This window comes from Ceratotherium simum, chromosome 22 (assembly GCF_057802395.1).
Source record: "Ceratotherium simum simum isolate JZ-2026a chromosome 22, ASM5780239v1, whole genome shotgun sequence".
Lineage (NCBI taxonomy): Eukaryota > Metazoa > Chordata > Mammalia > Perissodactyla > Rhinocerotidae > Ceratotherium > Ceratotherium simum.
Genome location: NC_141921.1, coordinates 38,048,509 through 38,071,417, shown reverse-complemented (window position 1 = coordinate 38,071,417; position 22,909 = coordinate 38,048,509). Strand labels below are relative to the sequence as shown.

The window sequence follows — 22,909 nt, the reverse complement described above, 5'->3', positions numbered from 1 at the left end:
AGTGGGCGGGCAGGTGGGTGGGTGTGGGCAAGCCCTTTGTGGTGAGAGCACACATGGGCCGGACCCCTCCTGCCTGATGAATTTTGCTGCTTTCAACCCAACCAGAGGGGCTTTTAGGGTCTTCCTGGCCAACTCCTGCCTCCAAGAGCCGCCAGAACAAAGCCACCCCTGACAGTTATGCTGCACGCTTAAAACCTCCAAGAAGGGCTATTTTAACTTTTAATCCTGAATTTAACTAGCCTGGCTGACTGAGCATTCTTCACTGAGTACCCAACTTACTTCCCCATGCTATTACACACAGGGTACTCAGAGCACCATCTGAAAACAAATGCTCAAGTGTTTGATGGTACAGCCCGGCACGGAATACTATACAGCCAGAAAAAGGATAAGGATGCTTTTTATGCACTGACGTGAAGAACTGCTCTCTGAGTTGTACCATGAAGTGAAAAAGCAAGGTATGGAATACATGTAACAAACACTGCCGTTTATGTAAAAAGAAGAAGAAGGAGGGGAAGATATTCATACATGTTTGCTTGGTCACTCATAACATCTCTTTGGAAAGACAGAAGAAACGGACGCCACTGGCTGCCTCCACGTAAGGAAACTGAGTGGGTGAGAGACAGGGAGGGAGACTTTGTTGCAAGCTCCTTTTGAACGTGGAACCATGTGAATGTGGTACCTATTCAAGAATAACCGTAACCCTCACTTAAAACGTAAAATGAACACTTTTAAAGTTAGCAGGTAAGTCCCTTGGGCGGGAGCAGGAGTTCTCATTTCTTTGCTCAGTGAGCTCAGTGGAGATGGGGAGCAGCTGGTGACCTCGGCTCAGCACAGGCTCCTCCTTCCATCCCTTCCACTAACACGTGCCCCGCCCCCACTGGGAGCTGGTGACACAGCTGTGGACAAGGAGCTCCCTCCCCCCCATCACCTGGGGATGGGATACAGGTTCCTGGACCACACCCCAGACCTCCAGGCGCAGGAATCTGCAACTTTAACAAGCCCTCGGATCAGTTTTGCAACCCCCAGAGCCTTGAGAACCACTGGTCCAGCACTTTGCAGCCTCACCTCGTCAATTTCCAGGAAACACACCCCCTGGAACCCCGGCCCCAGAGCCTGGAGAAGCCGCCACACACTGCCGTCCTGACGCCGCCCCAGGCACCCCGTGCAGATAATTGCTCCTGACGGCGTCCAGCTGAGTCAGTCCTCCAGCACTGTGGTCAGGTCGACCAGTCCCACACACTAGCTTCTCGGAGCCCCTCTTGCTCCCACCTGAAGACCAGAGATGTAACAGCCAGGCTCAGACTCCTCGGATCTGCAGGCACTAGCTGCTTAGTAAATTAGTGATGAAGGGGCTCTGACCCCCCTGCTCCTCTGCACCTCCCCTCCTCCCAGGAGGCCTCGATGGAGAAAATCAGTCACACTTGGGCAGCTGCTGAAGCCTCCTTAACAAGGGGGCAGGCTGGAGAGGCCGGGAGCCCATAAGAGGGGAGGGCTGCGGGTCATCTGAGGCCGCTGTGCTGAGTGGGGGTTGCCGTGCAGGTCTGAGGGTGGTCAGCTTGGAGGGCCGTGCCATGTCCTTCCAGAGCATCATCCACCTGTCCCTGGACAGCCCTGCCCATGCCCTCTGTGTGCTGGGCATGGAAATCTACTTGGATCTCAGTGGGTGAGGAGCTGGAGCCTTTGGTTGGGGGGCGGGTCTGGGCAGGGAGGCTGGGGCTGCCCCTGGATTATGTGGGAGTCGGGGGTTACCTCCCTTCTCCGCATCTTAGCTTGTCGTCCTGCCTTACCTTAAGGAGCCTGGTTTGGGTCTCTAAGAGTCTTCCGGTCCTGATGCTGCAGGATTCTGACCTAACTCCTGCCTCTCCCCCATATGGGCTGTGGGGCCTTAGGAAAGTGGCCCCCTCAGTCCCCTCACCTGTGAAATGGGGGTGGCATTGGTTCTCGAGGCACCGTGAGGCTTAAGCGAGGGAGGCTCCTGTAAGGTGGCGCCTCGGTGGGGAGGTGACTTACTCCCAAGAGGCCACGTCTTCCCCCGGTCACAGCACAGACCTCCCGAGTCCCAGGACGTGTTTTTTCCCTATAGGAATCCCTCCGGGCTCAGACAGCTCTTCTCTCATTGTAGTTGGGAGGTTATACACAAGATGTCGCTTTGGTAACTTCTAGAGAGTCAGTGGGAGGCGGTGTCTGGGCTTGAGCTTGTTGGAGGGAGGACACGGGGGTCCTTGGAGCGGGGGATGGTAGGAGTAAGGCTGAAGGTGTTAAGACCCCAAAACTGCTGTGACCAGCAGGCCTTTCCCTCAACACCTGAGAAAGGGAGGATGAGGGGGTCGTCCCCCACTGTGCCAGCTGCACCCCAGGCTGAGAAGACTCTTGTGCCCTAAAGTCTGTCTTCTTGTCGGGCAAACCAGGTGTGCCCCCCAGAAGTGCAAGTCCTTCACCATCAGTGGCTCTCTGGGGGTCTTAGTCGATGTCCACAACTCGGTCCCAGTAATGACCAGGGAGGAGGCGGCCACGACCCGGTGGCCCCTGTCTGATTCCATGGACGTGCTGGTGAAGATGCAGTCCCCCAGCTCTGCCATCGATGGGGACAAGGTATGCCTCGGTGGGACATGAGGGGGAATCTCCCAGGGGAAGGAGCTGACAAAACCCCTGAGGGGTCTCCCTCCTGTCAGCTGGTGTTTCCTGGGCCCCGAGTCTGTGAAAAATGCAGTATCAAGTGTTTTGCATGCCTGATCTGATTTAATGCTTGCAACAAACCTGTGTGTGGGGCACTCTGACCCCATATTATAGGCAAAGAAACCGAGGCACTGAGTAAGGAAGTGCCCCGCCCAAGCCAGAAATCAGCAGAACCGGGACTCAGGCTCAAGCGTGTCTGTCTCCTCCGTGTGTGCTTCTAACCACAGCCCTGGGCCAGCTTCCAAACCAGCTGCTTTTAAAGTCTGGCTCAAAAGGCTTTAGCAGCGAAACTCAAATGGGCTTTTTGGCTAAGGCTGGCCTTCTGGGTGTGGAGATCTTAATGCACTTTAAGAGCTAACATGTGTTAAATGCATGCTGGGTACTAGGTATCTTGAGTCACCTTTCAAGAAGTCAGCTTTACCTTCATTTTATGTACAGGGAAACTGAGGCACAGAGTGAGCTATCTAAACCTAAATAGCCTAACTAGAGTGGGGCAGATCCAGGATTTGGCCCAAGTCCGTGCCCCTTCTCCTGGGCGAGCTGTCTCCCTAATGGGCACCTGGGGTGGGGGTGGGGGTTGACTTCCACCTGGTGGAGCAGGCCATCAGTCTCTTCCTGTGTTAGGCGTTGGTGGTGGAAGCAGGACTCTCATGCCTAGCCATTGGAACCACCAGGGACTTGATAACACTCCAGCCCAGGCCACACTCCCTACCAATTAAACCAGCCCCGGGGGGGTGGGACCTGGTTGTGTAGTTCACAGCCCCCCAGGTGACTCGAGTGTGAAGCTGAGGGTGAGAGCCGCTGATGGGGCACGTCAGGACTGGGACTCCTGTGAGCAGAACCTGCCGGAGTGGCTGCTGGTAGACGGCAGAGGGTTAAGCCACGATGACAGTTGGGCAGCACACATCCCGTCCTACACTCTGTGCCTGGGGCAGGCAATTCCCTAGGAGGCAAGTAGTACACTTAGATGAGAACTGAGCATCTCACATAAGAATCAAGGCTGTGACGGGTCTCAGCGGAGCCCAGAGGACCTGGGGAGCGATCTCTGCCCAGGGCTCAGCCTCTGGCACCATCTGGCGTGGCCTGCAGAGTGAGACGCTGGACCTTGAGGACGAGAGCTTCCACTTAGGAGCAGGGGGCCGGTCACACACACGTAAGCGTGGCCCTAGCTAACGGTTGGTCCTCCGGTTTGTGAGGAAGCCCTGTGCTCAAGGCCAGTGGCTTTGTCTCAAGTATGAAGGCCCTTCCGGAAGCAGAGGCTGGTGCGGGACACAGGAAAGGCTGAGCTCCAGTCCCCCCCTCTGCCCCACAGTGTCCTATTCCCTTTTGATTGAGTGGCTTAACCCATTGAAGGCCTGACTGCCCACCTCCTGGGGCGACAGGCGGGCTCCCAGGAGGGCAGCTGTGGTGGGGCGGAAGTATAGCATAGTTGAAAGCTTAACCTCCAGAGCTGGACAGCTTGGGTCTTAAATCCTGTGCCTCCCTTTCTGGCTGAATGACACAGGGCAAGTCCCTTCATCTCTCCGCCCTTGAGCGGGTAGAGCCCCCCTGGATGCGTGGTTGTGAGGCCTCAGTGTGGAAGGACTTGGAGGGGTCCTGACATGTTACAAGCAGGGGTTATTACAGTGTGGTGGCCCTGTACCAGCTCAGAGCAAGACATCAGAAGCTCAGAAGCTGTAACCTGAGACCAAGGTCAAATGGCTGGACTCGGGTACATGGCCCAGGGCCCTGCTCCTGCCCCTGCCCTCCTGTGCGTTCTGGTGCTGTCTCCACAGGTCTCAGTCTCATACTATGAGCCCAACGAGGACGTCCCCGTGGCCACAGCTACGCTCTACCTCACTGGCATCGGTGAGTGCTGCTCCACCGAGGGAGGGGAGGGGGCTATCCCTGTAAGGAGAAGCCTTCCATGCGCCCCAGACACTCACTGGACACACCCACTCACACGGCCCCTCAGACCTCAGTGCCTTCTCTGCCGCCCTCACTCACCGCTGACCTAATTCTCAGAGAACAGAGGCGGTCGGGACTTGACGTTCCGTCGTCCACCCACCCGCCCACGTCTGGAGCCTATGTTCTGTTACAATGATGATGTGTCTGGTCCAAAGTTAATCTTATCACGCTAGATCCTTTCCCTGCTCATTCGAGAACATTCCTTCAATTCTTACTGATATAGGAAGCCACTACCCTGGCTCCCCCTCCTCTTCTGGAGCGTTCCAGAACTAACTAGAATGTCTATTCCCTTAAGAGGAACAAGCCATAATGCCTATTCTCTTAAACTTGATTCTATATTATCTTCAAACTCCACTTCCCCACACCTCTGCTCCTTAGGAGCCATCTCTGTGTCCTCAATTTCTCCTCCCTTTCTCTTGAACTTACTTGAATCGGACGCCCACCACCAACGCTGCCCTTATCGAGGGACCCTAACAACTTCTACCTCCCTAAGTCCTCCCTAAGTGGTTAGCTCGATCTTTTCTACCTTCACCTGCCAGCACAGTTTAATACAACTGGCTATCCTCTCTTGATGCCTTTCACTAGAAACTTCAGGGACCCTGCGCTCAGTTTCCCCCTACCCAGACAGGGGAATCCCTTTGCTGGGTCCTTTGTCCCATCCCGCCTCCCTCCTTCTAGCTGGTCAGGCCAAAAACCCAGGGATCTCCCTACTCTTCCCTCAGCCCGTGTCAATCCGTGACGCTTGTTGCTGTTACCTTAAGTTCAGCTGGAATCCAGCCACTCACCACCCTCGATGCTCTCGACCTGGTCTGCGCCACCCTCATCTCTTGCCTGCGTCACCGACGGGTCCCCCAGTGGTTTCCCTGCTCTGTCCCTGCTCTTCTGCAGAAGGTCCTGTCCTGGTGTGGCCCATCTGACACCGGATAATGTCTCCTCGGGTCAAAGTCCCCCACTGCGTCCACAGTCTTGATTAAAGCCAGCGTCACTGTTCCCCTCTCAGCCGCCTGAGCTGGCCCCATGCTGCCTCTGACCTGTGTCCTGTTTCTCTCGCTCATTCGGCTCGAGCCACGTCGGCCTCTTTGACCCTTGAACTGCCGCCTTGCACTGCCTGTTCTCTGATTTTACCCCAGACATGAACACAGGTCCTTTCTCGCCTCCTTCAGGTCTTCATTCACATTTCAATTTGGGAGGTTCCTCTGATCACCTAAAACCAATACCCCCCCTCCCTCCCCTTCCTTGTTTCCCACGGCCCTTCTACCATCGGGCGTAATGTGAATGTTACTCATTTCTTCGCCCCCTGCTGTGCACATACACATACCCCTGCTAAGTTCCAAGAAGAAAGGGCCTGTCCTGTACACTGCTGCATCCCTAGGAGCTAGAACAGTACCTGGTGCATGGCGGGCATCCGGTCCCTGAGCATCTGTGCCTGGTGCTGTGTGCACAGCAGCAAACAAGGTCTGTTCCGTGCCCCTGACATTCCAGGTGGGATATAGCATGTCGGATGACAAGAGCTGCAAACAACAATAAAGCAGGGTAAAGCCACACAGCGGTCAGCTGTGTGGTGGGGGGCGGGGGGGGGGGATGAAGAGACAGGAGGAGCAGCCTCCATGGTGATACTCTGGCGGAGCCTGGATCTTTAGCTCTAAAGGGGCTTGGAATTGCCGTGTATTGAGCCCTTCCTATGTCTTAGAGCATCAAGAGCTTCCTGGAAGACTCGGGAAGTGGGCTTTCCATGTAGGTACCACCTGGGTAGAGGCCAAGAGGCAGGAATGATGTCATGATCACAGTGGACTTGTCTCGTGAGCTCCCAGGAGGTCAGGGGAGACAAGTGAACACTTGGACTGCTCCAGACTTGCTCACAAGAAGCAGTCTGCCGCTGAGGAACTTTCTTCTGCTAAGCCAACAGCGTGCTCGAAAGGCTGGCTGGCCCCGACACTAGCCCTGGGCAGCCCTAGGGGCTTACCTACAGCGTCGAGGCTCCATCCGCAGGGCTGGGTACTGAGACCTTTCCCTCCCGTTGCAGCTGTCTCCCTGGACGTGGACATCTACCGCAGTGGGCAAGTCGAGATGGCAAGTGACAGACGGGCTAAGGTAAGGCTGCTGGGGAAGGGTGCAGGCCAGGGTCCCCTGGGGCAGGTCTGCCCACAGATTCTCTATTTGGACTTCATAGTGTGTCTTAAGTCAAATTACTGCAATACAAATGAGAACTGGTAAAGTCAATTCCTAGCTTTTTCAAAAAACTGGAATATCTGGTGACACTAGGCTCACATCCTAGCCTGATCCTATAGTCAACTAGAGTGGAGAGGTAGCTGCCCCCTTCAGATGGGACATGTCCCCTCTGGTTTGCCTCAGTCCCTGCTTCCCCTGACACTGACATGAGGTAGAAAGGCAGTAACCCACATCTAGCTTTTTTCCCTTCCTCTCGGCCCACTTATCTGATGTTACCTTCCTGGTCCCAGAAGCACTTGGGTTGGCAAATTCTGATGGAGGTCCCTGTGGCCCTGGAGAACGGTGTGGCTCTGCCCCTGATGTGGGGCAGCATCTGGGAAGCAGGATTTACCTGGCTTCCTCCGGAACCAACATTCCTGTCTTCTTTGCAGAAAAACTGGGTCTGGGGCCCCAGCGGTTGGGGTGCCATCCTGCTTGTGAACTGCAGCCCGGCTGACATGGGCCAGCTCGTGGACAGGAAGACCACGAAGACGTTCTTCTCAGAGGGTAGGAGAGAACTGGCCACTGATCTGGGACTGTCACCACCTTTCCTCCCTGGGCTCTGGCCTCTCCTGGGGCTTCACTGCCCTACCCCTCAGCAAACACGGAGCAAAACAGCAAACAGGCTGATGTCCCTGCTCTGGGCCAATCAAGTCTCTTGCCATGGCTTATAACTGGGAAGAAAAGGCCACGTGGCCCCATAGGAAGAGCATGAGCTCTGATGTCAGATAACAAACTGTTACTTCCTGGCTATGAACTCGAGCGCGTTCACTTCCCTGGTCTTGTTTTGTCATCTGTAAAATGGGGATGATACAGTTGGCCACACAAGGTGGTTGAGAAGATTAAAAGACACAAAAAAGCATATGCGAGACTCTTCCTAAGAATCTTCTCGTAGCTGGGGGCAGGAACCCTGACTACGTCAGGCAAAAGCAGTCTTGGCTCTGGTCCTGACTTGTGGTTGGGGCCTAGGTTCTAGGCCTTAGCAGCAGAACAGGATGTCCCGGTCCACACAAGGCTGGAGGGGAACACTCGCTGAACTGGCCATGCCAGGCCCTGTGCTAGGTGTTTGTGGGGACCGTGTATTCCTTACAACCGTACGGGGTAGACGCCAGCCTCACTCAGAGTGGACCCTGGGGTTGGCTAGTTGCCTGTGGCCACATAGGGAGCAAGTGGCACAGACAAGATGCAGGCCTGGGCCAGAGCGGGAGACAGAGGGTCCTCGGTGCTCCAATATATAAGCCCCCGGCCCCAGCCCCTGCTGCTCCTCCCGCCTCCCCGGAGCACTGGTCTCCGGAAGTGCCTGACCTTTGCCTCGTCTTTTGCCCAGAGATAAAGAATCTGTCCCAGATGACACTGAACGTTCAAGGGCCCAGCTGCATTTTAAAGAAATACCGGCTGGTTCTCCACACCTCCAAGGAAGAGGCAGAGAAGGCGAGGGTCTACCGGCCCCAAGGTGAGTGTTCTTGTGCCAGCTCCGGCTTTGTCTACTCTCTCAATGTGCCAGGGCGGTGTGGCCACACCGGCTCCCGGCAGGGTCCCCGTCAGAAGCCTGCTGGGGCCCTAGACCTGCAGGTCAGGGTCTATTGTGGCTGGACTGGTGTCCTTGGAATTCTCTGGCTGCCTCACCGTAGGCTAAGTCTATGCATGTAGGTGGGTCATTGTACCTCCAAGCCACTGTCCCCAGCAGAGGAGATGATGGTGCCTGTCCCACAGGATTTTCATAGTTGGAAGAGAAGAAAATACATATTAGCTGAAATGGCAGCTTTGCCTGGTACAGATAATGTCTTCTCCCAATTACTCCTGCCAAAAGGATCCATCTTCACTTCTTAACCAAGACCCCACTATATTGAGTTTCCAGAATTCAGAGGCCAGGAAGCCAGAGAGGCAGCTATGCTAGTACATCCCTGCCAGGCACCACACCCGCCCATCTTCAGCCCTTATCAACTTGGCAGGCAGGTGGCATATCACTATTCTATAGATAAAGGCATAAGGGCTATTGGTTTAAAAAGTGTTCAATTCCAGCAAAATATCCTTGAACAAACAAGTCTTTTGATGTCCCTTAACTGGTTCAGTATTCAGTGCCTCTGAATTCCTCAAATTGAGTGTTAACTCTTTGTTTCTGGAGGTGCAGGCCAGTATGCTGCCTTCTTTGAAAAGCCAGGTTTAGCTTCCGCTGGGCAGTTGGGGAACCCTGTGGTTTATAACGGTCAATGTTTCTGTCTCAGCATTGGAGAGCACACCTCGCTGCTTCCTCCCCCGTGCTCAGGGACCTGAGCTCAGTCTCCCATTCCAGCTCTTCTGCAGACCATAGGTCACAGCTGGACTTGGAAATGACCTGGAAATAGCCATAAAAGACAGCGCAGGTTGGGTGTGGTCCTTCTATACATGGGCTAGGAGTGACCCTTAGAACCCACGGGTCTAGGCCTGGTTCACGCCGTGATGGCTGCTCTGGCCCCGTGAGGCTCACCAAGTACAGACAACTCTGAGGTGGGCCAGGCAGTCCTTGGAGCCCACCCAGGAGGCCAGCGAGTCGGGTAGCCAGCCAAAAGTGCCGCTCTTCATTACGCGTATCAGGCTACCTGTTTGTTATTTAAACGTATTCAAGACTCTAGGGCAGGGATATATGCCACACTGTATTTTAACAAGCCCTCTAGATGATTCTGAAGTGAGCCCAAGTTTGAGAACCACTAATCAAAAAGATAGAGCAAAGGAACCTGAGAAGAAATTTCTAGAGAAATAGAAAGCCAGAGCTTAAGGTTCTAGAAACAGAGGAAAGGACGCCTTTCACAAAGGCAGTGGGTGGCCATGGCCAATGCTGTTGACAGACTAAGATGCTAAATAAATGGTGAAGTCTTGGTTTTCAAAATAATGGTCATTAGTGAGTCTGATAAGAACAGTGAGGGTAAAAGGCAGACTGAAGTGGGCGGGCACAGTGAACACTGACCATGGAAGGAATTTTCCATAAAGGGAAATGTGTGGAGGTAATAATGGGGCGGGGGGGCTGTCACGGGGGACAGTACCTGAAGAAGGTAGGACACAGCACATCTGTGTGCAGATAGGACTGATCCAGTGGAGGTGGGGAGACGGATCTAGGAGGAGAAAACTGTAGGAATGAGTACATAATACTCAGAAGAGAGTGCGGGACGTAAGGACCCAAATAGTAGTGTTTCTGAATCGTGCTGGGGCCTCGCTCTGAGGTTTGGTCATATCCTAAAATGAGGTCTTTCAGCCTGGGGCTCGGAGGCAAGAGTCTTCCGGACTCAGTTTGACCGGAGCTGAGGTCTTGGTGTGGGAGCTGACAGCGTGTGCGGGCAGTGGGTATAGTGATGGGTCCTGGGATGTGAGGAGAATGAAAAGAAGAGCACGAGGGAGGGTGGGGATCTGCAGGGGAAACGTTTGGGGCTGGGCTGAAGAATCGCTGAGACGCGAGTGGAGATGAGCTTGAAAGACTGGAAGATGTCAAATCTGTTCTAGAGGTGAAGTCTGGTGAAATCTAGAGAGAGGAGCATTGAAATCTGCATCTAAGATGGTGCAGAACTCCACTTCATTGACATAAGGTCAAAGAAGAGAGCAGATAGTCTGGTCTAGGGTGTAAACAGCAATGACAACAAGAGTGGAGAGAGGCTAGCACTAGAACCATCCACGGTGAGGAGGGTAGTCAGGTGCAACAAGGAAGGGGGCAGTGGCATTATCTGACAGCATAGCCTTCAAAGGGACTAGGACTCATGAGGAATGAAGAAATGGTCTGGAAGTGCCAGTGAAGACCGAGGGCAGCTGCCCCACCTCCAGGCCCAGTGGTACATGGTATGTAGGAAAAAGGAAGACAGTTCAAATCAGTGTTCACCCCGTGCCCAGGGCTCCAGCTCTGGGAGGATAAACACATTACCTGCTCTCAAAGCCTAGGGCACTTGGACAGACAGATGGACAGACAACAGCCAAGGACTAAGCAGGAGCTTGGGGGGTGGAGGTGGGGAGAGTTCAGAGGGGGCTGAGCTGAGAACTAGTGGGAGCAGGGCCAGCCCTGCGAGGACAAGGGCAGGAAAGGCCTTCTAGATAAAGGTAACTGTGTTGTGCCTGAGTCATAAGCTTCTGGTCCCCTTTATCCCTCCTTTACTGTATAATGGGGATGATAATTACAGCACCTGCCTCAGAGGGTGGTGAGGAGGCAAATGAGTCCATGAGCCTCCATCACAGTTCCTGGGATATAGTGAGACCACACTGAAATGTTAGCCATGCTTAAAAACAAGCAAGTAGATAAGAGAGAATGCCCCCAAAGGGTCAACCGCAGGACTGAGAGGGCTGCTGAGTGGCTTGCTGCAGGCAGACTTGGGACCTGCTTGCCCCCACCGCCCCGTGGGAAACCACCTTCAGGTGGAGCGGCCATGGGGAGCCCAGAACCCTGGCACAGTTGAAGGTGCTGTGCCTGTAGCAGCTCTGGAGGGGCTGAGTGGTGGCCAGCCACAAACCGGTCCGTGTAGTTGGGAACCCCACAGCTCATCAGTCATGCCAGCTGCAAACCTGTGCAGTGAGTCAAGAGGTGCATGCCCCTCTGCTGGGGAACTGCAGGGACGGGCATGCTGGTGGAAGACCCCACCTTGTCCTGTTTTGCCTCCTGGAGGCCTGGTTCGGGGCCATCAAAGGCAGACTCGAAGCAGGAGTCTACAATGATGCATTCCCAGCTGGGGCTGTCCAGTTGGGACACATACGGCCAGCAGCAGAAGCAAGAGGACTGCTGCCAGCAGCCCCAGCACCGGTGAGGAGGTTTTCCTGCAGAACCGCCAGTAGCTACAGCCCATCTGGAGAACCACAGCCCCCACTCAGGGCATCACTGTGCCGCCAACCAGGGCAAGAGGCCAGTGAACCACAGCAGTGTCCAGGCTTGTGTCCGACTTCTCAGATGAGGCTGCCAAGCCCACCTTTGCACAGTTTCTTACCTTTAAGGTTTTTTACGACATTCTCCCAAAAGTTAGCCAAAGCATAGATCCACTGACTACGAGCCTTCATTGAACCCCTAGAAGGCCAGTGTTTTTATCCGAGTCCCAACTCCTGACGTGTAATAGATCTTTGAAGTATGTTGATGAACAACTGGCCCTCATCGGTGAACAAGTTTCTGGTGTTCCACTAAACCCTAAACACCTGAAATGTAGGGACAGAAAAGCCAGCTTGGCTCCTGTCCTCCTGGAGGTCCCAGCCTGGCTTCTGATGTTGGGATGAGCCATCAGATGTGGCTTGACCCTCAGGTGTGGTGACTGGCACCAGGCTACTTCACCTGATCGGTTCCTTCTCTCCTTCTAGAAGACAGCTGCAGCACCTTCGAGTTGGTGGTGGGGCCTGGCCGGCACACCTACACCTTTCCCCGCCTCGAGAACCACTTGAAGGAAACCTTCTATGTCGAAGCTATAGAGTTCCCGTCCACCAGCTTCCCGGGCCTGGTCTCCTACTCTGTCTCCCTGGTGGAAGAGTCTCAAGACCCAGTATGTCCCCAAGTCGACAAGAGGCTCTTGGAGCACAGACTGTGTGGGAAGGAAACGTCTCACAGCTGGGAGGGCAGGGGAATACGAGGCGTGGTGGGTGGAGCTAGGGTTTCAGGCCACCTCTGGGAGACAGAGCTGCGGAGGACAGATGAGGGACCAGGGGTGTGCTGGGCTGAGCAGCTGAAGGCCTGAGGGGAGGAGTGAGGGGGTAGATGTAGAACTAGGTCACCAACAGGACCTTGTCTTAAATCGCAGTCAATTCCAGAGGCCCTGGTGTACAAAGACACGGTAGTGTTCCGGGTGGCTCCTTGCATCTTTATTCCCAGCACCCAGATGCCTCTAGAGGTTTACCTGTGCAGGTAAGAACCCCACAGGCTGCTTCTCAGGTCGTCTCCATCGCTGGTACTGTCTTCTGTCTGTCTGCATGGTGAGTGGGTAAAGCTGGCTAGACTTCTCACCGGGAAAGTGAAATCCTTCTACCTGAGCTGCCTGGTCCCCAGTCATCCAATACGTGTGTGAATATTTACAACTCTAGGTCCCTCCCCTGTTCTCATGGGGAGACAGACAAACAGCATGTCTTCAGGGAGCATCAGGTGCTCTAAGGCGGGGTGAAAGGAAGGAGAGGCAAGGACAAGAGCATGTCCAGGGATAGTGAGGAGGCTGTGGGGCCGGAAGAGAGCAGGAGCGAGGAGGAGGATGGGAGGGTGGGGCCAGGGTGAGCAAGGCTTCATGGGCATAGCCTCTGGGGTTGTAAGAGACCCCAAATACAGTGGTTTAAAGTCAACTTTCTCTGACCTAGATGCCCACAGGTGGGAAGGTGGCACTGTTCTCCTACTGTCACTTAGGCGCCCTGGTTCCTTTCGGTCTTGTGACAATGCTTTCCCCAGGGCAGTACCTTCACCGAAGGGAAAGAGCCAAAGTCAAGACAAAGCTGCCCATTCGTCACTGCTGGGGTCTGGAAGTCTCCTGAACTACTTCCTCTCACGTGCCAATGGCCCAAAGGGGCACAGGGCCACACCTGACTGCAGGGTGGCCGTGAATGGTCTCTTAACTAGGTGGCCATGTCCCTAGGGAGGAGGGGAGAGAGGACCCTGGTGGGTAAAACCTATGGGGAAGCATCAGGTTTTGTCTGCACGATGACCCCAGCCACATGGAAAACCAGGGGTGCAAACAAGGCAGGAACCAGGTCAGCCGGGTTGCCACAGTGCAGCCAGACCCAGCAGTGGCCCGGGCAGGTGGTGGGAGCACAGTGGTCAGAGTCAGATTGCTTAGAAGGTGGACCTCACACCAGGTTGGCTGATGCATCCGGTGCAAAGAAACAAGGGTAGCCCCTGGTGAATGGTGGTGCCACCGCGGAGCGGGGAGAGCCGGTGCTGTGGTTCTGGTGACTTAAAGCTGAACACCTCCACTGGGGCTCTAGGCTTCTGGAGCCCAGGGGAAAGTCTGGGAGCTGGAGGCAAGTCTGGGTGCCCCTGGCGCTTGGAGGCTGTTCAGAGCCATGGGCCTAGCTGAGCTCGTCTGAGGAGTGAGCATATACGGGGAAGAGGCCTGAGAAGTGAGCCCTGGAGTGACCTCACCCTGAGCTCTGGACAAGAATCCAGCAAAGGAGACTGAGAAGGAGGAGGAAGTTAGGATCAAAACCAGGAGCCGGAGACCCAGAGGTTAAGGGAGAGTGATACTGGTAAGGGCCCACTTGAGCGAAGCCCCGAGAGGACGAGAATAAGATGCCCCTTGGGCTTGGCAAGATGGAGGTCGCTGTGCAGAAGGAAGTCGCGAATGGTGAGTTTGAAAGCAGGATGGAGTGGAGCTGAAGGGAGAACAGGAAGGGAGTACTTTGCAAAACTCCAAAGAGATGGTCTGAACTGGAGAAGCTAGAAGGAGCTATGGGGCCGAGGGAAGGCTGTTTTTTAAGACAGGAAGCAAAGAATAATGCTAATGGAATGATCCAGCAGAGAAGGGAAAATCTGCTAGGAGAAAAAAGGCGACTGCAGTGACCGAGCTGGTAGGATGGGCATATGATGGGGATCCAGGTCAAATCGGCCTTGATAGGTACAAGGGCAGCTCACCTGGAGGTCCCATCTACTGGGGAAACGTTAGTGGGTTAGCTGTCCCATGCTAAGGACCCATTGAGGTTGACTGCAAGAGAGACCAGTCACCTTGGGCTTTTCTGCGACTATTTTCAGTGACTTGAGTTCTAGGGAAGAATAAATGTAGAACTGGGTCTAACCAGGGTTGAGGTCTTGCCAGGCGAATAAGCCCAAGGTGGAGGCACAAGGGTATAATTATGATGATGCATTGTAGACTCAAAGCTAGGTAAGGAGAAAAGCAAAGAAACAGGGTGATGGGAATAAAAGCAGCCAAGGGTCAGAGGTCCCAATGACATCAAGCTGCCGGCCCAGGGACTAGACAGGGCGAACAGGAGATGGAGGTGATGGACCAGATGTTAGATCAGGATCTGGGAGTCAGTGTGACTGTTGGGATGGGAGGCTGAGATAGAATAGAGAATAAGACCTTGTCAAGTCAAGGATCTAGAGAGACCATGATGGCCTGGATGCAGCAACAGGTGGCAAGGAGGACCTCCACCCCTCCGCCAGGCCCCGTGGGTTGTAGAAGAACGACATCTCTTCCGTGGGCGGGCTGCTGGGGAGTGGGGTCCTCAGAGGAATGCCAGGTTTCAGAATGAGAAGGTGAAAGGAAAGAGTTCAAGGAATTTTGCTGATAAGATACTCAAACACCAGATCTTTCTTCTTTGTCTTTTGTATCTGAAGACAAGTTCACTCACAGGAGGCACCTGCTGAAATCCTGGTCTTCTAAGACTCTCCCATGGGAGTAGTATTCAGGCACGGCTTGACCCAGCTTAGTCACAGATGGCCCACGAGACGGGCTACACACCCTTTCCACCAGCACACAGCCTCAGACTGTTCCAGACCTTGCTGGGCTGGTCAACTCCCTGTAGCCTTGTCTGTGTAGACCTGGGAAATAGGTTCTTTGGAACAGTAGCATAGAATAACAGTGCAAGTTTTAGACCTAGAACTAAACTAGAATGCCAATTTTGACATTTCCCATCAGTGTGACCTTGCTGGCATTCGACTCACAAGGATCTGTGTGTAAAATGGGTGGTCTTAATATTAGCCTCAAAACATTACTGTTTCTCTCCAACAAGGAACAGATGTACATTGTGGCCCCGTAAGCCTGCTGTGCATGACGGCTCTAAGATCCCAGGGTTCAAGACCCCACCCCCTGCCACCCACACGAATATAACAACCTTGTTGGCCATCTCAAGGGCGTGCCCAGCTGGTTGGCTTCTTGGGAGAAAAATACAGCCCCTCTGGGAGAGAAGAGTCAGCCCTCTTGGGTAGGCCGAGGCGGGAGGTCCTGGGGTAGTTCCCAAATGGCCTGGGGCAGGGGGTAGAAGATGCATGTGGAGTGTGACTGCAGGGTAGTGACAGAGCAGAGATTGATGCAGGGAATTCTTGACCTGATGCTGTCGTGAGCTAAGCCGGGCGATGCTGGGCAAGACACACTCTGAGCTTCCAGCCTGTGCCCCATGAGGTGGGGGGACAGCTGCTCTGCCTGCCTCATGGGCGAGGGCATGCTCTTTTTTGACCAGAAGGCGGTGTCCCCCTCCCCTGGACAGCAAGGTCATGACCCATGCGGGAGCCTTGAAGCCGTCCCCAGCGCCGGCTTTTCTCCCCCTGCAGAGAGCTGCAGGTCCAGGGTTTTGTGAACACAGTGATGGAGCTGAGCGAGAGGAGTGACAGCCAGGTGGCGTCTGTCTACGAGGACCCCAACCGCCTGGGCAGGTGGCTCCAGGTAATGCCCCACCTGGGGCAGCCTGCCTGTGGGGGAGGGGCAGGGGGACTCGGCCTGTGGCACATACAGCGAACTTCACAGGCTTCTGTTCAACCTTCCCGGCAAAGCCAAGCCTCGATGGAAGGGTCTTTGTCTTGAGGACTTTAGTTGTAGAATCAGCAAAATGACTTGCCTAAGTCTTGGCCACTAAGGGGTAAAGCTTAGAGTCCAACTTCCTCCCATTACATGATGCACGTGCTCAAGGCCACAGAAGACCTAACCCTATGCCCCGGGTGTCTGAAGGGTCTGATGCCTACAGCTACAGGCTGTCAGAGCCAGGGCACCGCTCCAGGGTGCAGCCCGACCCTAGCAGAGCAGGAAGTCTCCAGCCCAGCCTCGCCTGGAGGTCTGGTGCTCCATTCTGCTCCACAAATAGCTGAGTGATTACCATGTGCCTGGCATCATTCTAAGCACTCAAGATTAAAGAGAGTGGGGCCTAGACTGGTCCTGCTTTGGCAATGAGAGAACGCTGAGTGCTGGGAAAGCAAGAAAGCCAGATGATATAGTGAGTTACTAGAGCAAACTAGGCAGCTTGGGTGGTCAGGAAAATCTTCAGATTAGGGAAACAAGGAGCTGGCCGGGCAAAGGACGGGGTTGAGGGGGTGGATTAGAAGTAGGAAGATCATGATGTGGGCTGTTCTTGGAGGACATGAACAGAAGAGCTGGTGTGGCTGGATCAGGGTGAACAAGGGTCAGAGGTAGGTGGGAGCCAGGTTGTGTATCAGGGACCTTTTAAGCCAAGGTAGGGAATAGAAACGAATCCGTGGCCAGAGGGGATAACGTGGGACAGCGTGAATCAGGGGTGTGAGTGTTCTGATTTAGGTTTTGAAGACCCTCAGGCTGAGAAATATACAGAACGGGTCTTAGGAGGGGCAGGAAGAGAAGAGAAATGGTTGGAGGGTGTTGCAGTAGCTCATGGAAGAGACTGTGATGGCCCCCCTGAATGGTACCAGGGGTGGGTTCACTTGGAACATATTTTGGACATAAAGCCAACAAGGCTAGTTCCTGGATTGGGTGCAGAAGGTGAGACAAGAATCTAGGTGAATGAAGTTCTAAACATGAAAAATAGAACAGGTCAGGGAGAGCCGCCAGGAGGGGGTGATGTGTGAGCTAAGTTTTGAAGCCTGAGCAGGAGTTGGCAGAAAGAAGGGGGTTCTTACTGCACCCCCTCTCTGGAGGTGGCCCATGTACAGGGATCGTCATGGCTGGCAAGACGGATGTAGGCAGGAGAGCAGCTGATGGAGCGAGAAGACTTCACAACTTGTTTTCCTGTCTCCTCCAGGATGAGATGGCCTTCTGCTACACCCAGGCTCCCCACAAGACTATTTCCTTGGTTCTCGACACCCCTCGGGTCCTCAAGCTCGAAGATTTCCCCATGAAATACTCACTGGTGTGGCACTCGGTTTGGCTGATCGGAACTCGGTCCAACCTGTCAGGCCTGGTGCCTGCCTGGAAGTGATGGGGCGCCAAGGGAGAAGGGCCCAGGTGGCCTCTGGGGGAAGGGGATGAGGGAGTCTACCTGAGTCTGGAGTAGGAGTAAGACAGAGGCTTAAAGCTCATCCCTCCTAACACCTCTGCCCTCGCTGGGTCTCCTTCCAGAGCCCTGGGGTTGGCTACGTGATCCAGTGCACCAAGGACCATAGGGTGGCCAGCATGGATTCCATTGGGAACCTGATGGTGTCCCCACCTGTCAAGGTCGGAGGGAAAGAGTACCCCCTAGGCAGGATCCTCATTGGCAGCAGCTTTTACCCCAGGTGAGGCAAGAGGCCAGGTGGTGGCCAGATGTCTTAAAACTAAAGAAGGGACTCTGGTAGTTCCCCTGGCTCCACCTGACTCCCATATGACTCGGCAGGTCATCTGCTCTGAACCATTCCTTAAACTGTCGAGGAAGGATGTTTGAGTCTTTGATTCACGTAGAAAGGTAGAAAAAGCAGACACACTATTCATTCTTTGAGTGGTGATTCCACAGTTTAAATTGAAGCATGCTCAATTCAGCTGGCCTATTGACCCAGCAGGATGGCATGTCCACAAGATGTGTGGCTAGACTTGTTGGTAGCCATTAATCTAAAGCCAGGAAATACTTGTGTCCCAGGGTTCGGTCTTTATCTAGAATCACTTGGCTCAGTCCTGAGTTGGGCCAGAGTAAGGGATTCCCAACAACCACCCCCCAGTGGACCGGCCACTTGAGCCCAGTGATTAGAGCAGCCAGTCACCTGAAGGTAGCCTGACACTGACGAGTTGGCAGCCAACCTGGGCCATGCTGGCTCAAGGCCTGTTCCTTCCATCCTCTCTTTAGCAAGGAGGGCCGGAACATGAGTAAGGCCCTCCGGGGCTTCCTCTACGCCCAGCAGGTCCAGGCCCCGGTGGAACTCTTCTCAGACTGGCTGATGATCGGCCACATAGATGAGTTCATGTGCTTCATCCCCACACAGGACAAGCGTGAGGGTGACAAGGTCTGTGTCGGGGGCTGGAGAGGGTCTTTCTCACCTTCTTGTGAAGAACTTGGGAAGCTTCTGGAAGGGAAGCTAGCATCTGACCTTAGTTCTTTGTTTCCCAGGGCTTCCTGCTGCTCCTGGCCAGCCCCAGCTCCTGCTACCAACTGTTCCAGGAGAAACAGAAGGAGGGCTATGGAGACATGCCCCTGTTTGAAGAGGTTAGAACGGATCAGCTCCTTTCTAACGGTAAGGGATCCCCCTGCAATAGAGCAGAGGCCAGTCGCTCCTTCCCCGGATGTTCTTTCTAGAGAGTCATTTTTACTTCATTCTTCCTGGTACAAAGGAGCCCAGGGAAGCATAAAAGCATAACATGCACCATATTAGAACATCTTGTTCTATTTCGGGGCTATTCTGGTGGTGCTGGGGCAGTGCAGGCAGACCAGCCAGAAGTTCTGGGATGGCTGAGAGGCTGCTAGAATGTGTGCAAAGGGGATTGAATGAGCACATGGATGGCTCCCTCTGTGGCGGGGAGCCAGATGTTAACACCACCAGAGTCTGGATTTATTCGGGAAATGTTAGGTTAATTACCTGTGAATTGGGACTTCAGGGGTCTCCTGGTCACCCTTAAGGAAGACATAAGTAGACAAGCAGAAATTGTGTAGCTGGTGCCACAGTAGTTCTGTTCCAAACGTGGTGGGAACCCCGGAAGGGAGGGGGGTTGGGACGTTCTCCAGACCCTCGACGCTCTGTGTGGTCTGAGGACCAGCAGCGGCAGCATCACCTGGCGGCTTGTTATAATGCAGAATTTCGGCCCCACTCTAGACCTCCTGAACCAACCTGGGGGTGGGGGGTGCCCAGGCATCTTATGTCCTAGAAGCACTTATGGAAGGTGACACTTACTGAGCATGAACCACGTATCATATAGCACATGCCAAAGACTCTGTGTCACCTCGGCTGATGACTGAACTGGGCATCCCTGTCCTAGAGAGGAGGCCACTGAGGAACAAAGTTACACACCCTGGTCCAGATCATAGGTAGAAGGTAGCCAGGTTGTACAGGTCATATAATGCACGGGGGTGCCCAGGTGAGAGGTGAGGGGGGCTGAAGTCACCCACTAGCCTGTTCTAGGCTGCCTCCCCTCCAACCAGGGACAGAGTGACCAGTGGCAGTGAACGTCCTCCCTGGGCTTTCATGGACTCTGGTCAGTCCCCAGGAGTAACATTTGACCCAGGTGGGTCCTTGGAGACTAGTCAGGCCACCCACCGTAGTCACTGGCCCAAGAATACACCCAGTTGGCCGTGCCTGGGGTGGAAGTCTGCCCAGCCCTGGACAATATTGCCCACTTCCTGGACTGCGGACCTGCCAGCTCTCTCCTTCTTCCCACAGCGAGGGAGGCCAAGACCATCCACCAACTTCTGGCTGATGAAGACATGAGAAAGCAGAACGACTATGTGCAAGTAGGGGCCAAGGATGTGGGGAAGCTTCTCCAAAAAGTAGGAAAGGCACTGATGATCTAGACAAGTTCCTAATTGAGCAACTACTATGGCCCAAGCCTCATGCAAGACACCTTACTATAACCCTCGAAATAACCCTGTGAAGTAAAACCTGTCTTGTATGCGAGGATGGTGAGGCAGAGAGTAAAGTCACAGCCCAAGCTGATGAGTTGGGGAGCCGGGGTTGAACCCTAGTGACTCCAAGTTCATGCCTGCCTCACTGTGCTGTCAGAACACAGGGCTATAGCTCAGCATCCTCCTGGCCGAGGATCCTCACCCCCGACTTCTCTAAGAAGCTCTGAGCACCAGACTTAGAAACAGACCAGGGCCTTCTCAATGCTTCCTGGACAAAGGGGCCCATCAGCTCAGTGTTCAGAATCTCTTACCTCATATCTCTTAAAATGTGAATCGCTGGCTGTGAGGTGTTCCTAGAAGAGACTACACAACTTCTGGTGGGGGGAGCCGAGGCCTGGAGAAGGGCAATGACTTGGCCAGGGTCACACACTGTAAAACCGCTTTGCCCACCGGGTCCTTAGCACTCCTAGCCAAGGCGTGTTCTGTACCACAGTGCACTGATGCCCTGACCTTTGCAAAAATAGGGAAGGCCTCCTGGTATGGGAGGGTGGGTACCGGCCAGGTATGGGGCCAAAACAGCATCTCTGAGCCTGGGGGCACGTGTCCTGGGTGTGGTGGTCGTGAGCCCTGTCAAGACCCGGGAAATGCTTGGGTGTTGGGCGTTAGCTGTTCTGAGCAAGGAAGTGCCCGAGGTGCCACTGCTCATGTCCCTTCCTAAAGGAAGCAGAGTGACTGGTCTGAGAACTTATTCTTGCCCCTTCCAGCCCCCTGCCCTTGCCCAGGTCCCCTACTTGGGCCAGGATTGAGGCCCAAGGCCCACACACTACAGTAGAACCAGGACGAGTAGCTGCCCTAGGGCTGACTGGCTGTGGGACCCTGGCCTCTCAGACCAGGCCTTTGCTCTGAGCCCAAACTTCTCAGAAAAAGGGAACTGTGCCCGCTTTATCAGAGGGCTGGGATGCCACAAAGGCTCCTGGCACACAGTGATGAGAAGACGGTAGCTGCTCCAGGCCACTCCCCATCCTGCGTGGAAGGAGACGGGCTTCTCATTCCCGATGAACCCACTCCTCTGCGGTCCCTTCTCGCCCCACAGAAGTGCATTAACCTGAACCGGGACATCCTGAAGAAGGAGCTGGGCCTGGTGGAGAGGGACATTATCGACATCCCGCAGCTCTTCTGCTTGGAGCAGCTGACTAACGCCCCCTCCGACCAGCAGACTGGGAAACTCTTCGCGAGGCCGTTCTTCCCCAACCTGGTGAGGGGCGTTAGCCAGGGCAGCCCCAGCCAGGCTGGGTGTCCCCAAGGTGGGGCGTTCGGCCAACTCTGGCTGGTCCCTTGGCATACATGGGGCTGGACCACGGAGGTGGGGACACCCCAGACCACTGTGCCTGAGAGGAAGTAAGTGGAAGCCCTTCTCTTCCTCCTCAGTGAGGGAAGACCCTTTCAGGGAACAGGTGAGCAGGCTGGGTGACTCACCAGTTACTGTGGGCCAGGCCCTGGGCTAATGGCCAACCACTTGCTAATTCCCAACCTTAAGGGGTAGACGCTACAAGGCCCACCTCCCAGAGCGGGTACTGTGCTACCACCGGTTGAGGGTGCTGGCCCATCTGCTGGCTGAGACTGTGTGCAAGCTCCCTGAGATGGGGTCTTCCTGTCCACCCATCCTGTGTCCAAGGCAGCAGCATCCAGAAGGTGCTGGATGGAGGTGCTCAAATACTTAAAGTAATATTCTATTCTATTTAGAATAGGTGAGAAATTGGGTGTGTGTGTTTACAGGAGACCCCTGCTATGCCAAGCCTGTTCCAACTATGGCCTACCTCTGACCTTTCTCACGTACAACTGTGACCCATCTTGCAGGCACTTAGAATGAATTCTGACACATTTGAGCTCAGTTCCTTGAACACGTGCAGACCTGTTCTGAGCCCTAGGGACACAGGCCCTGCATTCATCCATCACACAAGGTTATCTTTTAATTTTACGAGACCCACTGTGGCCCTCTGGGCATGGAACAGGAGCCCGCCCTGGCCGTAGGTGTGGGTAGTGGTGGGAGAAGTTCCTTTGAGGCTAAGATGCTCAAGTTGATATGAAAAACAGACAGAAGTCAACTGACAGAGCTGGAGGTGGGGAGAGCATTCCAATAGAGGTAGGCAAGAGTGTGATCAACCGAGACTAACAGGCCAGAATAAGAAATGCAATGGAGAAAGAAACCAGGGAAGCTGGCAAAGCCAGACCTTGGCCAGGCAGGATTTTGGTTTTGTTATTGAGAAACACACTGGGGGACCATTGGAGGGTTAAGCAGGAGTTGGGTTTGCTCTGAGATTGATTAGTGATGCCTGCATGGGCACAGCCCTGGAGAATGTTGCCCTGTGCTTGCTATTTCTGGTCTAGCCCAATCACACAAAGGCAGCTGGGTTTTCCCTTACAAGGAACCCAGTGGCACTCCTTACCTAGGGGAGGGGCAGGGGGGCTTTCTTCTATGGCTCTGACCTTGCCTTGCCCACCCTGTCTCTGACAGCTGCAAACAATAGTGATGGGCAAGAACCTGGGCATCCCCAAGCCTTTTGGGCCCCGGGTCAAGGGGACCTGCTGCCTGGAAGAGAAGATCCGCCAGCTGCTGGAGCCCTTGGGCTGCCACTGCACCTTCATTGACGACTTTGACTGCTACCTGACTGAGATTGGCGACTTCTGCGCCTGTGCCAACATCCGCCGGGTGCCCTTCGCCTTCAAATGGTGGAGGATGGTGCCTTAG

General features: G+C 54.4%; 1 protein-coding gene across 1 annotated transcript; it reads left to right on the top strand.

The window, feature by feature from the left end:
* Window positions 1-1,553: 1,553 nt before the first annotated feature.
* Window positions 1,554-22,909, top strand: PADI6 (peptidyl arginine deiminase 6). The gene is made up of 16 exons (XM_087446724.1): window positions 1,554-1,663; window positions 2,409-2,592; window positions 4,452-4,524; window positions 6,647-6,714; window positions 7,224-7,338; window positions 8,159-8,284; window positions 12,127-12,305; window positions 12,561-12,664; window positions 16,007-16,118; window positions 17,440-17,547; window positions 17,757-17,911; window positions 18,454-18,610; window positions 18,715-18,838; window positions 19,979-20,049; window positions 21,254-21,415; window positions 22,676-22,909. Exons 1-16 carry the CDS (start codon window positions 1,572-1,574, stop codon window positions 22,907-22,909), a joined length of 2,064 nt encoding a protein of 687 aa, XP_087302850.1. The 5' UTR covers window positions 1,554-1,571.

Excerpts from the sequence above, each read along its gene's own strand:
- PADI6 (XM_087446724.1), top strand. The coding sequence starts at position 1,572 with ATGTCCTTCCAGAGCATCATCCACCTGTCCCTGGACAGCCCTGCCCAT. Across the intron at positions 12,665-16,006 it reads CTAGAGGTTTACCTGTGCAG|AGAGCTGCAGGTCCAGGGTT; the intron begins GTAAGAACCCCA and ends CTCCCCCTGCAG. Across the intron at positions 21,416-22,675 it reads GGCCGTTCTTCCCCAACCTG|CTGCAAACAATAGTGATGGG; the intron begins GTGAGGGGCGTT and ends TGTCTCTGACAG.